We start from the raw sequence: 19,092 nt of genomic DNA, 5'->3' as shown, positions 1-19,092 counted from the left end.
TCATCTAAATCATTAATGTATATCGTAAAGAGCTTGGGTCCCAACACTGAGCCCTGAGGCACTCCACTGGTCACTGCCTGCCATTCTGAAATGGACCCGTTTATCCCGACTCTCTGCTTCCTGCCTGCCAACGAGTTGTCTATCCACATCAGTATATTACCCTCAATACCATGTGCTTTGATTTTGCACACCAATCTCTTGTACGGGACCTTGTCATAAGCCTTTTGAAAGTCCAAATACATCACATCCACTGGTTCTCCCTTGTCCACTCTACTAGTTACATCCTCAAAAAATTCCAGAAGATTTGTCAAGCATGATTTCCCCATCATAAATCCATGCTGACTTGGACCGATCCTGTCACTGCTTTCCAAATGTACTGCTATTTCATCCTTAATAATTGATTCCAACATTTTCCCCACTACTGATGTCAGGCTAACCATTCTGTAATTACCTGTTTTCTCTCTCCCTCCCTTTATAAAAAGTGGTGTTACATTAGCTACCCTCCAGTCCATAGGAACTGATCCAGAGTTGATAGACTGTTGGAAAATGATCACCAATGCATCCGCTATTTCTCGGGCCACTTCCTTAAGTACTCTGGGATGCAGACTCTCAGGCCCCCGGGATTTATTGGCCTTCAATCCCATCAATTTCCCTAACATAATTTCCCGCCTAATAAGAATATCCTTCAGTTCCTCCTTCTCACTAGACCCTCGGGTCCCCTAGTACTTTTGGAAGGTTATTTGTGTCTTCCTTCGTGAAGCCAGAACCAAAGTATTTGTTCAATTCGTCTGCCATTTCTTTCTTCCCCATTATAAATTCACCTGAATCCGACTGCAAGGGACCTACGTTTGTCTTCACTAATCTTTTTCTCTTCATATATCTATAGAAGCTTTTGCAGTCAGTTTTTATGTTCCTGGCAAGCTTCCTCTCATACTCTATTTTCCCCCTCTTACTTGTCCTCCTCTGCTGAATTCTAAATTTCTCCCAGTCCTCAGGTTTGCTGCTTTTTCTGGCCAATTTAAATGCCTCTTCCTTGGATTTAACACTATCCTTAATTTCCCTTGTTAGCCGCGGTTGAGCCATCTTCCATTTTATTTTTACTCCAGACAGGGATGTACAATTGCTGAAGTTCATCTATGTGATCTTTAAATGTTTGCCATTGTCTATCCACCGTCAACCCTTTAAGTATCATTTGCCAGTCTATTCTAGCCAATTCACGCCTCAAACCATCAAAATTACCTTTCCTTAGGTTCAGGACCCTAGTTTCTGAATTAACTGTGTCACTCTCCATCTTAATAAAGAATTCTACCATATTATGGTCATTCTTCATCTTCATAAGGAATTCTACCATATTATGGTCACTCTTCCCCTTGTACAACAAGATTGCTAATTAATCCTCTCTCATTACACAGCACCCAGTCTAGGATGGCCAGCTCTCTAATTGATTCCTCGACATATTGGTCTCGAAAACCGTCCCTAATACACCCCAGGAAATCCTCCTCCACCGCATTGCTACCAGTTTAGTTAGCCCAATCAATATGTAGATTAAAGTCACCCATGATAACTGCTGTACCTTTATTGCACGCATCCCTTATTTCTTGTTTGATGCTGTCCCCAACCTCACTACTACTGTTTGGTGGTCTGTACACAACTCCCCTTTGGTATTCTGTAGCTCCACCCATACCGATTCTACATCATTGTAAATACCAAGAATAAATCTTGTTTTTATTTTGTTCACTTGAGCATAATATATTAGGTTAGTTTATCAAAACATACTTGTGTATATTTGTGCTTGGAATCCCTGGAGTTAAGGAATTGTGGCCTAGAAATTCGATGGTACCGTACTTTTTTAGATACAAAACAGGCGCCTAAACATCCAATATGGTGGGCAGGGCGCGTGTGCTCATTATGCACCTGAAGTGTACTGTCTGCCATATTGGTAAAGGCAGAAAAAGAGGAGTCCACGCCCTGTGCCTGAAGTAAATGTTAATCCCTCTTGCATATGCAAATAGGGGTCCTAATCAATATTCTCCCTAATTTCTTCTTGGGTGCACAACTCCTTTAAGGGGTCAATTCACAGTTTCATGAAACTTAACATTAGAATAGCCGGTCCCGGGCTGTGTGGGACCGACACAGAGCTGCGCGCCTGCACAGCTTAGCAGGAACTTTGGTCCTAATGCCTGTTTGAGGACTCTTTTGCAAGGCTGCATTCAGGAAAACATGGTCTACATGCAGCCTAACAAGTGGTTCTTGATGGGATCGCTGGAGGCTGCCATCAAAAAGGTAAGTTTTTTTAAACAATACTTACCTGTGGAAGAGTGCTCCTTCTAACTTCACTTACAATTGCCCCCCTGCTTCCCGATCGCTTCACCCCCTCTCCGGGACCTACCAGAGGGCCGCACCCGCCGATCCCACAGCCCAAAATTGAAACCCTCTTCACCAGCGAGCTGTGTGGGGATGCCCAGCAGGAGTTTGTAACTCATATAATGAGGCCGAAGGCCCAATATCGGGTATGCCTCCAGCTTACATGTTTCGGCACAGGGATTGTACCTGGCGCCCAGCTTGTGCTACCTACCATAATATTTGCCATACTTTCACACATGTCATAACTTTAATGTAACATCTTTCTTAAATAATCACTGGAACATCCCTCACACAGTAATTTAAATGCAAAACTTATTTTGAAAATGTACTTAGATGGATATGATCAAACCTTCATAACTTCATATAGCCACTATGCTTCCATAAATTCGTCAGACGTGTAGCGGAAACCTCGTTGACACTTTTCCAAAATAACTTTAACATGGGTTATCTATATCAGAAATATATAGCTTAGACTAAGGACCCACAATCAAATGAAAGTAAACCACAGAGAAATCTTAAGAAGTAACCTCCGCCTCTTACTCAAAAATAAAATCTCTTATGTTTTCTGAATCTTGTTCTCCTTTGTTAAGGACAAATCCCACTTAAAAAAAATCTTTGCACTTTTCCCTGCCATTTTCTTGCTCCCTCTTCTGAAGGCATTGTGCCTTCACTAAGATGCAGCTCCATGTGTGCTGAGGACCTGCCATTAACCTGCCCAGGTACTCATGCTTCACCTGTGAGCCTTGTGTCAGCTGTCTCTTTAACTGTGAGTGCGATTGCAGCCAAGTCCAATACTGCCTCTTACTGACTGTAACTCCTCAAATTGCTTTCAATGGGAGTATGTAGGATCAGAGAAAGGAGATTTTCATCCCAAAGTGTCAGATCCTAATTCCATGGTAGAAAGGATACACCAATTTTACATCATCTAATGAGCTATGAGCTAGGTCAGTTCCAGATTCAACAAATACCCTTCCCTTCTCCCATAAGAGGCAGAGAAAAATAAAAAGTATAAGGTGTGTGTAATGTAGAGGAAAAAACACAGGGGAAGTCATCAAACAAAATTATTAGAAAGAACAGGAAAAAATTCACACAAAACTTGACAGCTTTATTTAAATAGCAACACGATTTCCTTTCATCACTTAAAAAAATATATTATTATTTCCATGCTGAATTCATTTCATCCAGCCAGACATACTGAGTGCTTTTCCAGTTACCTAAACAAATATTCTGGTGGACATGAAAGCGTGTCAAGACGAACTATGATTAGTAGTCTAAACCACAAAATAATGCTTATTGCCAAGAATATATAGCACTGAGGAACATTTTTTTAAATTCGTTCTTGGGATGTGAGTGTCTCTGGTAAGACCGGCATTTATTGCCCGTCCCTAGTTTGCCTGAGAAGGTGATTGTAGATCTTCTTCTTGAACCACTGCAATCTGTGTGGTCCATAATGTTTCAATACACCCGTGTGGCATGCTAGGCTACTTAAGACTACTTATACATTTCTGTGGAACAGGAGTCACAGATAGGCCAGACTGGGTAATGATGACAGGTTTCCTTGCCTAAAGGGCATTAGTGAACCAGTTAGGTTTTTGGACAATCCGACAGCTTCGTGTTCACTGTTACTGACAGCAGATTTTTTTAAAACAGAATTCAAATTCTCAAGCTGTCATTAATTTCTCAACTTTTAAAGAAGTAAGTTATTTTAATAAATTGTAAAACGTATTGTCATAGGTATTTTGGTATGGAGAATGTCATCTGTGCTGAGCTTCACTGATGACTACATGGGTAAATGCTCCTTGTCATGTAGTACTAAGTCAAACAGACCAAGAAAGGTCCACGATTGATCCACTGCCTGTTAGTGGACAAGCAACAATTGGACCAGGCTAATGGAAAAAAAATCAGCCAGACATTCTGCACTCGACAGCTATTAGTGATTCATGATGGGAAGTATGCACTTGTGTATGTTCAGGTGAAGCCTGGCTGTGATACTATATGTGGCTGAATAGTCTGTGGACAATCACTGTCTAAGCTTACATGTGAACAGTACCACTTGTATGAAGGATCCAAGGGCTGCTGGTACCTTGGAACTATGCCCCAGTATGAAGCAATGGCCTTCAGGCAATGAGGGAAAAATTGAAGAAGAAGTAAAAAAAAAGCTAAAGCTAGGGTAAATTTTATGATATAGTGCTCCCAATGCGGAGCCTCGAGTGAGGGGCATGCATATCATGAATTTGGTTGAGGAGGTTAGCATGCCCAATTCACAGCCTGCACGATTTTCCATCCATTAATTTTATACTCTGTGCCAGGTGTGCTGAATCACATAATTTACCATACTGGACATGATATATTCATCAAGTATATAGGTTCTTTAATAAAAATGAATGTGCCACGAGAGTGGGCTAATAATGCCTGTAGGGAATGCAATTGTGTTGCAAAACACCCCAGGATTTCAGCGGTTAAGAGAGCTTTTGCTAGAGATAAGCAAGTTTCAATTATTAATTTCAGAGGTATTTGCGTCTGCAAGTTTCAGTACCTTGTCTAAAGAAACCTGTCTCAGGGCCACATGATTGTGATGTTTTTTCTATTGGCTAACAGTTTTCTTTTTCTGTCTTATTCAGGGAATCATGTGTTGTGTCCTGGCAGCTGTGTGGGAAATGGGTTGACATCAATCGCTGCTGAAGCACTGGGACTATCGAAGGGAATTGCTGTGGCAGTATCTCTGATCGACGCACATGCAGGAGGTTTAGGTATGCTGGGGAAAAGAGGATGGGAGCACAACAGTGAATTATTTCAATAATCGTTTAGATAAACTTATTTTTCTTTGGTCATCTTTCATGAATAAGGGGCACCAATGGATGTAGTATATTTGGATTTCTGCAACAGTTGCGCACAGCACACTGGGTGAAACTCTGACTTGAAAGCAGTAGTTTTATCCACCATTACTGTGTCTTACACCTTCAGTGAGAGAATTTAATGGGGGCATTACTAGTTCGCCAGCGTATAATGCTCCATGTTATTGCTAGGCGGCGTCAAGCTAGAAGAAGGGCTGCTGGCCATGCTGGCTCACGGATGAGGAGAGGCCGAAGACTTGTGGGGAGGAGGGCTTAACCCCCATGGGTTTACAGGCACCAACACTCATATCTCCAGCTCTCTGAGGAGCAGTGTGTGAGAAGGCTGCGCTTCTGAAAGGAAGTGCTGACAGAGATTTGCCATCTCAGATAGGCAGACATACAGCTGTCGAGCACCAACAGGACTGCGCTACCTGTTGCAGTGAAGGTGACTGTGCGCTGATCTTTTATGTCTCCGGCTCCTTCCAGGCAGTAGCAGGAGACATTTGCAGCACCTCTCAAGACGCTGCACATCATTGCGTTTGGCACGTCACAAAGGCTCTGTACGCCCGCAGAATTGACTTCATAAAGTTCCCAATGAGCAGGGACACCAGAATAGCGGACATATGGGTTTGGCAGGATTGCGGGCTTCCCGAGGGTTCAAGGAGCTATTGACTGTATACACGTGGCCTTGCGAGCAACATTTGACAATGCAATCATTCAGAAACCGAAAGGGATACCACTCCCTAAATATTCAGCTGGTGTGCGACCACACTTAGAGCATCCTCGCAATGAATGTCCGCAATCCAGGGAGCGCACATGTTGCTTTCATCTTGCGTGAGAGTAGTGTCTTACGAATGTTTCAGCGACAAAGGGAAGGGTGCGAATGGCTGATCTGGGACAAAGGGTACGGACTCGCCACCTGGCTCATGACCCCCCTCCACAACCCCACCACAGAAACCGAGCAGCGCTACAATGACAGCCATGCAGCCACCCGCAACATCATCGAACAGACAATTGGGGTGCTCAAGCAGCGCTTCCGATGCCTGGACTGCTCTGGAGGCAGCCTTCAATACTCTCCTCAACCAATCTCCGAATTCATTGCGGTGTGCTGCATGCTGCACAACTTGGCCATCATGAGGGGTCAGGCATTGCCAGTGGGGATTGCAGGCCCACCTCAGGAGGAGGAGGACGACAAAAATGAACCTGGTGAGGCCCCTATTGCACAGCCACCACATCCATGGGGGAGGCAGCGTGGAGATGCTGCCGGACCAAGAGCTGCATGTCGCCAGCTCATAATGGACCAGTTTGCTTGAATGGAGGAAGCTGAGGGATGCATCTAATACTAGCCACGCTATGTGGGATAGAGTATAAAAGCAGAGAAGTCCTGATACAACTATACAATGAGGCAACACATAGAGTACTCCGTATTTAAGGAAGGATATATTTGCATTGGAGGCTGTTCAGAGAAGGTTCACTCGGTTGATTCTGGAGATGAGGGGGTTGATATATGGAGATCTTATCGAAACATATAAGAGATAATGAGGGGGCTCGACAAGGTGGATACAGTTAGGATATTTCCACATAGGGGAAACTAAAACTAGGGGACATAGGACTAGAACCTCCACTTTTTTTGCATGCTTAATGCCCATTTTACCGCTGAAATGATGAATAACGCCCAGGTATCGCCCATTTAGCCACAAAATGGAAACTGACGCCCATTTTTAGGAAACTTATCACTGAGCGTTATTTTCCACATGGGCTTAACGCCAGGAAAAAATATTACCGCCCGACCACTTTTTTTGGGCAGAATCAGCAGAATGGGCGAAATCAACGCCCATAATATCGGCCAGCGTTAATTTCCGCACTGATGTAACGCCGAGATTCAATAATACCGCCCGCCCACTTTTTTTGGTCATAAAGAGCATATTTACTGAAGCTAGCGGCCATGAGATCGCCCAGCATCAATTTCACCACCTCGCACACATATCGCCCACAATATTGCTTGCCCAAAAAAACGCCCACAAAAAGTGGAACTGTTCTGAACGAACGCCAGCGATGTGGCTGGCATTTTTAAAATCCCACTCTTACATGAGGAGCTGATATCGGAACGATTTGCCTGAAAGAGCATTGATGTGAATGACAACGCTAACACACTGCTGTGTGTGTGCAGCTCAGACATCAATGCTGCCCATCACCTTGGTGCCAGTTAAAGTTTACGTTGATTAATGTTAAGTTGTATTTAAGCCTTTCATATTAAGGAACCACCAGTGTGTAACGGTGCAGCTATCTGAGACAATGCGCAACAAGGTTATGTTCAGCAACAAAAATTTTACACCAACATTATTCTGAAATCATAAGTATCACAGGCAATAACACCCAACCTCCGCCCACACCCCACTTTTTCCACCATTGACATAAATCACATGTTCAACATGTCCAACAACACAGAATACAAAGGCAAAGCAGGAGCGTGGTCCCCAACCCCCATACATTGCAACAAATTGCATTCACCCAGATGGAGATATAACACAACCATCACCTGCGGACATGCACCTCACTTTCTCCCCTCCCGATCCTCTCCCCCCCTTCCCCTCCTCTCTCCAATGCGCCTGGCCGAGGAGCTCCTCAGGCGGTGCCTCATTGCGGGGAATAAAGGCAGATGCGGTGGTTGCACGGGTATGGGAACGGGGTGCCGATGGGGCAACATTCTTTGATGCAGAAGAAGGATCTTGGTCCTTGCTCTCATCTGTCGTTCGCAGTGGTGGTACGGAACCTAGGGATGGAGTGCCGCACTCAGGGACCACTGGGAGGCCTGTGGCAGCAGTGTTCCTGGCTATCGCATCCAGGGCCTCCGCCAAACGCAGAATGTACTCGGTCATGGTGGCCAGCTGTCGGGTTATGCTCCCCAATGCTTCAATGAGCTGGTCACCAATGTCTACAGTCCTCCTGGACAGCTGTACCATCTCCCGCTGTCATGTGGCACTCATAGAACAGACCAGCTGCGTCCACGAGGCCTCCGTGGGGTCGGTGCCATCCTGGCGACAAATGGGGTGCCCTGTGGCGAGGTGCTTGGGGCTAGTACCTCCAGAGTGGAGGCGGGAATGACCGGAGCACCACTAGATGGCCTTGGGGTGGAATGGCTCCTGGAGCGTGGCGATGCAGGTTCCTGAAGTCCGCGCTCTCATCCATGGAGAACAGACCCAGCGGATTGACGGGCAAGAATCAGAGCTCCTCAGCACCAGATGTCGGAACGTCCGGAGAGTCAGGCCCCACACCCCTCTGTGGTCTTACCTTGGGACGCGCTGCTGGCTGAGCTGAAAAACACAAATGAGGTTATTAGTGGAGAAGGGGGTGCTAGGGTCACAAGGTGAGTCCAGCGCTACACATAGCATATACACGACAAAAGCACCACCGCTCTCAAAATCATCGCAGACATCACATTTCATGATCATCAACACATTTGCATTCCAATGATTTTCATTAGGCCATCATTATTTCTATGACAATTTTAGAAATCATCTATCATCTATAATATGAGTGGGTGTGGCATCTATAGACTTTACATGATGCAATAGTGTAAGCTTTACTCAAGTGGCATCACTTCAGGATCTGCAGATGCATCCGTGGCTGTCTGGGGGAGCTTCTCCACAAGTGCGAGCATGTCAGTGATGTCGCTGGGGACTGGTGGCCCTCCACCCGTTTGCCTCTGCACGGACCTCATCGTCGATAGCTTCTTCTGTATAAGATGACAGAACGATATGGCATGAGATCATTGCATGATATCATTGCTAGGTACTGTCACAGAGACTGATACAACACATAACCGACAGATGTAATCATGATTATTATGAAAATTATCATTCTTTACCTAAAAACGTACACCGTGACCGCAGGCTTTGAGTAAAACATTCCCGATAAAAGTGAAAGATCTCACATCTGCTGATAGTCACTCATGACTGTTACAAATCAAATTATATAAATACATAAGTACATGTAAATCAATGTAATACTTACTCTTGCGGATCCCACAAGGTCGTTCCATCGTTTGCGACATTGGTTGCCCTCATGCACCTCGTTGGTCGCCGACGAGACCACCTCTATTTCGGCCTATATCTTCTGGTATGCCTTTGGGGTGGGTTTCCCACGCCTTTCCTGTGTCAATTCACCCCAGCGTGACTCGACCTCCTGCAGGAGGGAGGCATTTCCTCGTCCGAGAACCTCCTGGCTCTTTTGCGCCCTCCAATGTGCTCTTCTCCCGCCTCACTGCTCTCTCCAGCATCAGTCTCCACAGCGTGCTGTGATGCCTCCTCCTCTCTCTCCATTATAGGCCAAATTCGGGCAAATATGTGGCTGGTAACAGTTAACTTTTGTTTGCCTACTTGCTGTGAAGCTCTGAAGTCTCCCTCCTTTCTCCCAAAGCAGCCACACCACACCCAGACACACCTTCGGTCCTTCTGAGCTCCCTCTCTCTCTGTCTCCTCTTCTGTGCATGTCATGATGACCCCTGACCTCTTGAATCACGGGAATCAAGCGTTGCCATGTCGTTACTAAGAACGGCAGTAGGTCAAAAAAATGTAACACTACCGCCCATTTTATATCGCTCGCGGTAACGCCCATTTTCAAAAGTGGAAACTAGGTGCTTTGAGAATGGGCAAGAAGCCAGCGATCTGAAAACCCTTTTTTAATGCCCACGAAAAAAATATCGCCCATTTTAGGGCGATAACCACAACAATGGAGGTTCTAGCTCATAGTCTCAAAATAAGGGGCCGCCCATTTAAAATTGAGCTGCAGAGGAATTTATTTTCTCAGAGGGTTGTAAATCTATGGAATTCTCTGCCCCAGAGAGCTGTGGAGGCTGGGTCATTTAAGGCGGAGATAAACAGATTTTTGAGTGATAAGGGAATAAAGGGTTATGGGGAGCGGGCAGGGAAGTGGAGCTGAGTTCAAGGTCAGATCAGCCATGATCTTATTGAATGGCGGAGCAGGCTCGAGGTGCCAAATGGCCTACTCATGCTATTTCTTATGTTTCTATGTTTCTTATGTGTCACCATAAAGGCACATCTCCGGTGAACTTTGGAATGATACACACGATGCCAATGGCAAACAGACAAAGTGACAATTTACTCCAACAAAGTAACAAAACAACAAAACAAAACCATCCAATAAGCAGCGTTCTGCTGCAAGGCACTGAAGAACAATGAAGTGGATTACTTCAACTCAACTATTTACATGTCATTACAATACATCTGAGCATCTCTACAATGTCTCATACCCCTTAATGGGACTTTCCCTGTGCTTTCCCCATCCCCTTCCTTTCATCCCCCTCCAACGCCTGCTGCCCCTCCTCATTGAGGCCTCAGTGCCTACAACAAGGCTGTTTGAGGGCTGCTGTATTGGTGGGCCAGACATTGATGGCAGCAGTCTCTGATGGATCGGTTGTGGTAAGGTGCATGGTGGGAGAGTCATGTTGAGGAAGGACAGCACTTTCTACTTCCTTGGGAACCTATGACACTCACACGGAGCTGGGCCTCAGCATCCGGAGCACGATGTGTCACCACAACTTGCTGGCCTGCTTCGGCACTGTCACTTTTCTGTTGGACAGTGAGGAAGACCGAGAGGATGGCAGCAGTCAGTGACCACATTACATCACCAAGCTGGAGCGTAGCTTGTGCCTGCGATGCGATCACTAGTGCAACCTCAACAATGACACGCGCCACACTCTGGAACGCCACTCTCGCTGCTGGAGCCCATCTGCCTCTGTGAGCGGCCAAGGATGGGCTCGTTGGAGTCTTCAGATGCATGTGCTGTGTGTGAGGCAGCCTCCGCCACACTCACAGCAAGTGCGTCTCTGCTCTGGGGGACCCTACCCAATGCACCTTTGAGCTCGTGGTGCATTTCTGTGTTCTTCATGGACATTGCCACCAAGTCCAGGTCCATGTCTACCTGTTCTTGAGCAGAACTACTGTGCCGACTCACCCTCCGGGGAGCTGGCCTCCAAGCTTCCTTTCCCGCTCGGTGTTGCTGGAGGCTACTGGCGCCAGGAGCCTCAGAGTCCTCAAACCCCTCAAAGTCGCCTTCGACCCCGATGTTGTGTCCCCAGGCGGTGCGACTGGTGGGCTCTGCCACTCAGGCAGCAGACTATCATCCCCTCCCTCATCATCTCCCTCGTGGCCGGATGTTGATGGCTCACGGGAAGGCTGCCGCGCTTCTGGCTGGTCATCTGTAAGCACAAAACAACAGACATGTGGTTGGCAGCAGGGGAGAGAGCAGGGTGATAACAAGAAGGTGGAATTGGACATGTACATGTGAAGGGGCTAGGCCACTTGATATTAGAGGTCAAGAAAGTCACATCAGTTGCAAGTGCAATTCACATACCGTCACTACCCGATGGGGCCCCCGGCCACTGTGCGAACAGGGGTGCCCATGAGGGCCGACACTTGCTGCTCGATCTCTGTGAGCTCCAGCAGTTCCGGCTGTTCACCTCCGGTATGATGTTGCTCTCTCCTATTATGGGAAAGCTTGGCCTGCAATAAGAGCAAAAGAAAAAGGGTTCAGTAAGAGACTACCTCGTCTTGTGCCACATGTGCCTTCCATAGTTCAATAGCTACAACTGTGTGAATGTGCAAATGTGTTCAGTTCAATCTGTGTGGCTGTTGACTGAGGTTTTTCAAAGACTGGGAGGAGGTGAGAGGCAGGTAGCATAGTGGCTCAGAGTGATGTTTGGACAATGCATATCAACAGTGGGACTGGAGTGTGTCATGTATGTAACCTTCATGTAACAACACTGCATACTGTATACACCTAAGAAATGCACACCTTGACCACAGGGGGTGAACTTGTGGGAGACACTCCTAGCCTGGTCCTTCCGGTATAAAAGGGGAAGCTCCATCCACCTTCATCACTTCTTGGTCCTGTGAATAAAGCTTAGGTCACAGAGTGACCTTGTCTGCAGAATGTGCCTCGTGTGAATTTATAGTAGTGTGTAAGGACATTACATTTAGCGACGAGAAACGAGAATCAATGACTCACGAGAATGGCCACTGGTAGCACAGAGGAACGGTACTGTGTTGGTGAGGACTGGAACGATTTCGTTGAGAGGCTCCAGCAGAGCTTTGTCACAAAGAACTGGCTGGGAGATGCAGCGGCTGACAAGCGAAGGGCGCATCTACTGACCAGCTGTGGACCTAAGTTGTACGCGCTGATAAAAGACCTGCTCGCACCCGAGAAGCCGGCGGACAAAACCTTTGAAGAGCTCAGCAAACTGATCGGTGAGCACTTCAAACCGGCGAGCACTTCAAACCGACACCAATTCTATACACGCCGACGTCGGGAAGGACAGAGCATACCGGACTTCGTTGCGGACCTTCGGCGCTTGGGCAGCCTCTGTAAGTTCACAGACGCCTGCAGGGGGGAGATGTTAAGGGATTTCTTTATTGAGGGCATTGGTCATGCCGGGATTTTCAGAAAGCTAATTGATACCAAGGACTTGACCTTGGAAGCGGCGGCGTTGATGGCTCAGACCTTCATGGCGGGGGAGGAAGAAACCAAGATAATATACGCGCGCAACTCTGCTTCCAACGTGGCGATGGATCAGGGAGTTAACATTGTAAACACGACTCAGAACCCCGTAGGCAGGCAAGGGCAATTCGACACCACCCAGGCAGCAACAGACTCTAGAGTGGGTCCTCAACAAAGACAATGGCAGGTTGAACGGACATTTACGCCATCACAGTGGACAATGTGTCCCGGGATGGGGCCGTTGACACCCACTAACAGAGTGCTCAAGAGTAATCAAAGAGACAATCAGAGAAGAATGCCTGGTAACAGCTCTTTTATTCACAACAATCTCAGCTCATGCTGGAGGTGCGGGGGCAGACATGCTGCAAAAACCTGCAGGTTTCAACAATTTATCTGTAGAAATTGTAACTTCAGTGGACATTTAGCCAGAATGTGCAGGAAGCCCGCAGCAAGGCTAATTTACGAAGCAGATGAACCAGAAGAGGGGTCTGCAAGGCAGGTTGATGCTTGGGACAAAGCAATGGACGCTGAAGTTCAGCAGGTTCATGTGGCTCATACACCAAAACGGCACCTATGATGATGAAAGTCCTATTAAACGGCATCCCGGTACACATGGAGCTGGACACAGGGGCCAGCCAGTCACTTATGAGTGTCAAACAATTTGAGAAACTCTGGCCACTCAGAGCTAGCAGACCCAAACTAGAACGCATTGACACGCAACTACGGACGTACACCAGAGATCATCCCAGTGCTAGGCAGTGCAATGTTGGTGGTCACACATAATGGATCAGAGAACCGGCTGCCACTCTAGATTGTCCCGGGAAATGGTCCCACGCTTTTGGAGAGGAGCTGGCTAGCCGAGATGAACTGGAAATGGGGGGATGTGCACGCCATTTCATCTGTGGAGCAAAGTTCATGCTCACAGGACCTACAGAAATTTGAGTCACTATTTCAACCTGGTGTCGGGACTTTCAAAGGTACCAAAGTAGTGATACGCATCACCCCGGACGCCAGACCAGTGCACCACAAAGCCAGAGCTGTGCCGTATGTGATGCGGGAGAAAATTGAGAGTGAGTTGGACAGGTTGCTAAGAAAGGGCATAATTTCGCCCATTGAATTCAGCAACTGGCCAAGCCCCATCGTCCCTGTCCTAAAAACGGATGGCTCGGTCAGGATCTGTGCCGACTACAAGGCCACTATCAACCGAGTGTCACTACAAGACCAATACCCGCTTCCGAGAGTGGAGGAACTTTTTGCCATGCTGGCAGGTGGCAAGCTGTTCACCAAGTTGGACCTCACTTTGGCCTACATGACCCAGGAACAGGCCGAAGAATCCTGACCACCATCACCACGCACAAGGGGCTGTCTACAACAGGTGTCCATTTGGCATTCGTTCAGCGGCCGCTATCTTTCAAAGGAACATGGAAAGTCTGCTCAAATCCATCCTTGGAACAATTGTATTTCAGGACGACATCCTTATCACCGGTCGAGACACCGAGGAACACCTCCAAAACCTGGAGGAGGTGCTACGCCGAATGGACCAGGTATGCCTGCGACTAAAGAAGTCCAAGTGTGTGTTTTTGGCCCCAGAGGTTGAGTTTCTGGGCAGGAGGGTTGCTGCAGACGGGATCCGGCCTACTGAATCCAAAATGGAGGTGATTCGTCGTGCGCCCAGCCCCGGCAACACCTCAGAGTTGCGTTCATTTCTGGGACTCTTGAACTATTTCGGGAACCTTTTGCTGAACTTAACACATTGTTGGAGCCGCTACATGTGCTCCTGCGTAAGGGTTGTGATTGTTTCGGGGGGACTGTCAGGAACAGGCTTTCAATCGGGTGTGGAACCTGCTTTGTTCTAATAAGCTGTTGACCCTGTACAACCCCTGTAAGAAATTGGTTTTGACATGTGATGCATCATCCTATGGGGTTGGGTGCGTGTTGCAGCAGAGTAATGATGAGGGCCAACTCCAACCTGTGGCTTATGCCTCCAGGTAGCTCTCCCTAGCAGAACGAGGATAGGGGATGGTTGAAAAGGAAGCACTCGCATGTGTCTACGGGGTGAAAAAGTTGCACCATACCTTTTTGTCAGAAGGTTCGAGTTAGAAATGGACCACAAGCCGTTAACATCCCTGTTGTCAGACAGCAAAGCTGTCAATGCCAATCGTCAGCTCGCATACAGCGATGGGCTCTCACGCTGGCTGCGTATGACTACACCATACGGCACTGGCCAGGCACCGAAAATTGCGCTGATGCGCTCAGCAGGCTTCACTGGCTACCACAGAGGGGGCAGCGGAGCAAAGTGCTGAGATGGTCATGGCTGTTGATGCCTTTGACAGCGCAGGCTCCCCCATCACAGCCCGCCAGATCAAAATCTGGACCAACAGAGATCCCCTCCTATCCTTGATTAAGAAATGTGTCCTGACTGGGGATTGGGCACCCGCACATGGAGCATGCCCCGAGGAGGTCAGACGGCTTCACAGACGGATGGATGACCTCTCCATCCAAGCCGACTGCTTACTATGGGGCAGCCAGGTAGTCATGCCCCAGAACGGAAGGGAAGCATTCATCATGGAACTCCACAGCGAGCACCCAGGCATCGTGCTAATGAAGGCCATTGCCCAGTCACATGTATGGTGGCCGGGAATTGACTCAGACCTGGAACACTGTGTTCGCAGGTGCACGACGTGTGCCCAGCTGAGTAATGCCCCCAGGGAGGCCCCACTCAGCCCGTGGCCCTGGCTCACCAGACCATGGTCACGTATTCATATATACGTAGACCCGTTCATGGGAAAAATGTTCCTCATTGTCATTGATGCGTACTCGAAATGGATCGAGTGCATCATTTTGAATTCGTGCATGACAGCCACTACTGTGGAGAGTCTGCGTGCGGTCTTTGCAACCCACGGCTTGCCGGACATCCTGGTTAGTGACAATGGCCTGTGTTTTACTAGCTATGAATTCCGGGAGTTCATGTCAGGTAATGGCATCAAACATGTCAGGACAGCACCGTTCAAGCCGGCATCAAATGGCCAGGCGGAACGTGCAGTCCAAATCATAAACCAGGGCATGCTCCAGATTCAAGGACCCTCCCTTCAATGCTGCCTATCGCGCCTCCTGCTGGCCTATACGTCCTGACCGCATTCGCTCACGGGAGTCCTGCCCGCGGAACTACTCATGAAACGTACAGTTAAAACTCGGCTGTCCCTCATTCATCCAGTCCTGTCAGACATTGTTGAGGGCAAGCGCCAGTCCCAAAATGAGTGCCATGACCGTAACTCAAAAGGGAGATGTCTCGATATCGATGACCCTGTATTTGTTCTTAATCACGCTTTGGGGCCCAAATGGCTTGAGGGTACTGTAATTAGCAAAGAGGTGAATAGGGTCATTGTGGTCAGACTTAACAATGGACAGATATGCCGCAAGCATCTGGACCAAGTAAAAAAAAGGTTCAGCATGGACACTGAGGAACCTGAGGAAGATCATGAGATGTTGCCCACACCACCGCCAGTGAACGAGCAACAAGAACTTTCAGCAGCAGGCACAGTCCCTGCGGCCAGCCCGGACAAGCCGGAATCACCACAGGTGACAGAGACACATGCCACGGCTCAACAACCAGAGCCCCAACTGCGGTGCTCCACGAGGGGGCATAGATCACCTGAAAGACTTAACCTATGATCCCATAAGACGTTGTGGCGGGGGGGGGGGGGAGGTGATGTCATGTATGTAACCTTCATGTAACTGTTACCTTCATGTAATAACACTGCATATTGTATACACCTAAGAAATGCACACCTTGACCACAGGGGGTGAACTTGTGGGAGACACTCCTCACCTGGTCATCCAGGTATATAAAGGGAGGTCCCACGCAGGGTCATCACTTCTTGGTCCTGTGAATAAAGGTTCGGGTCACAGAGTGACCTTGTCTGCAGAATGTGCCTCGTGTGAATTTATAGTCGTGTGTAAGGACATTACAGAGTGCGAGGAGGGTTGACAATGATTAGGGGACAAGAGGGTACGTGCATACTGAATGCAGAGGGAATGGCTAGAAAAGTGAGCCTCCAGCTTTCTGCTGGACTCAACAACCCACACCATGGCCTGTAACACACTGAGAAGGGGCAACTCCATCAAAGACTTAACATTGTGTGAGATAGTGACTTTGCAAGCATGGCAGGCCTACATAATTGTGAAGGTTACTCACCCTGACAACCCTCGTGAGGTCGTTGAACTTCTTGCGGCATTGTGTGCCAGTTCTGGCCACCATGTCTGCCGCTGACACCTCCTGGACAATCTCCCTCCAAATTCTTCGAAAGATGTTGGGCACGGGTCTCCTTCCACCAACCAGATGGAATGTCAATGGCCTGCACTAACGCCAACAGCCAGCGGAGAAAATCGCCATGCATGCTGCCTGCCCTCTTGCTGCGCCATCTCTCCCGCTGTGTTGGAAGTGGGCCGGGTCATCTGCGCATGTGCAAAGGAAACCGCCATGCTCTAAAGCACTGCCTGCGCCCAAGAAAATTTAATCACGTCTGCGCATGCATGAATTATGGAACTTTTTTTGCGCGCGATTTTTGTCTGGGGCGCAAAAACCTTTTTGCGTAACGCCTGATTTTGTGCCCCCCCCGATCATCGAACCTCTGTTTTGCAGAATTTTTCAGACGAGGGTGCAAACTTTTCCCAGGTAGTATCAGGACCGCCCCGCCACCATTAACACCCTGAAATCACAACAGCCAAAAGATTCTGAGGGGAGTTGATAGGGTAGATGCTGAGAGGTTGTTTCCCTTGACTAGAGAGTCTAGAACTAGGGAGCACAGTCTCAGGGTAAGGGGTCAGCCATTTAAGACTGAGATTAGGAGGAATTTCTTCACCCAGAGGGTTGTGAATCTTTGAAATTCTCTACCCCGAAGGGCTACCATCAGCAGGCTGGGGCCATTGGATGGAGCAACGTGCGGCGGCCTGGCCCGAAAATCGGCGTGGTCCCGGCCTGCAAGACCATCAGCAGGCCCGGGCCATTGGAGGGAACAGCGTGCGGCGGCGTGCCACTGCAGGGAGCAGCGCATGCTGCTGCAGGAGGGCAACGGCTGCAAAGCCAGGTCGCTGATTGCACTCCGGGCAGGCGCAGCAGGCGGGGCGAAGGAGCGGCACGAGTTTGTAGAGGGAAGTGACCAGGGTCCAGGAAAGGTGTGGGTTTGGGGCCCAAAAGAGGCAAAGGCCCAGGGGCAGCACGGGCCAGCCCACATTGCAATATATGTGCATGCTAGGTCCGTGCAGCAGAGCCGGTCTCCAGTCGTCTTGGGTAATCGTTGCCTCTGGACCAAGACCTAGCTCTGTCAAGCCCGTGTGGTGGCTGGTGTGCAACGGCCACCACACTTTAAAAAAATCCATGCACAGGCATCTTCCACCCTTCAAGATGTAGTTCGGGATCTGGAATATTAGGTCCTTCATTGAAACACCTATGAACTCATCCCTTTTTGGCGTGGAAGCAAGTCATCCTCGCTTCGAGGGACTGCCTATGACTGACTGATGGGTTGAGTATATTTAAGGCTGAGATAGATAGATTTTTGGACTGATGGGGAATTAAGAGATAGGGAAATTGGGCGGGAAAGTGGAATTGAGGTTTGTTATGTATGCAACACCTTGTAACCAGCATTCTACCGCCACCAGAGAGCGCATCTGCTGGAGTCCCAAGGGATCCCAGCATCCTTTTGGAGCACTGCATATAAGCAGGTCTCCTATGCTGTGCCAGCACTCTGGAGTCAGAATAAAGAGAATAAGGTCACACTTACTCAAGTCTACAGTACTCAGTCACATTGCTTTATTTGAGACCCAACAACTGGCGACGAGTAATAGATAACGAACCATTACGCGAAAATGCAGAGAATTGTTGGTATCCTGGAGAAATTCTCAGAAGGTGACGATTGGGAAGACTTCGTGGAGCGACTCAACCAATACTTCGTGGCCAACGAGCTGGAAGGGAATGAGAATGCTGCCAAACGAAGGGCAATCCTCCTCACCGTCTGCAGGGCAACAACCTATGGCCTCATGAAGAACCTTCTTGCTCAGGTGAAACTAACAACCAAATCGTATGAAGAACTGTGTACGCTGGTCCGGGAGCACCTAAATCCGAAGGGGAGAATTCTGATGGCAAGATATCGATTTTATACATATCAAAGGTCTGAAGACCAGGAAGTGTCAAGCTATGTCGCTGAACTAAGGTGCCTTGCAGGAAATTGCAAATTTGATAGATTCCTGGAGCAAATGCGAAGAGACTTTTTTGTGCTTGGCATTGACCATGAGGTTATCCTTCGCAAACTATTGACTGTTGAAACACCGAACCTGAGAAAAGCCATAACAATAGCCCAGGCATTTATGTCCACCAGCG

At 48.2% G+C, this 19,092-nt stretch overlaps 1 protein-coding gene across 2 annotated transcripts in view; it reads left to right on the top strand.

Annotated features, from left to right (window-relative positions):
- Positions 1 to 19,092, top strand: part of fggy (FGGY carbohydrate kinase domain containing) — a 521,756-nt gene that overhangs the window by 249,876 nt on the left and 252,788 nt on the right. For both annotated transcript variants that reach the window (XM_070886941.1, XM_070886940.1), the window contains exon 7: positions 4,986 to 5,114. In XM_070886941.1, coding sequence (XP_070743042.1) covers positions 4,986 to 5,114 — 129 coding nt within the window. The remainder of the gene's footprint in view (positions 1 to 4,985; positions 5,115 to 19,092) is intronic.

Source organism: Pristiophorus japonicus, chromosome 8, assembly GCF_044704955.1.
Source record: "Pristiophorus japonicus isolate sPriJap1 chromosome 8, sPriJap1.hap1, whole genome shotgun sequence".
NCBI classification, from domain to species: domain Eukaryota; kingdom Metazoa; phylum Chordata; class Chondrichthyes; family Pristiophoridae; genus Pristiophorus; species Pristiophorus japonicus.
Note: the sequence above shows the minus strand (reverse complement) of the source record. Positions and strands in the feature narration are given on the sequence as shown.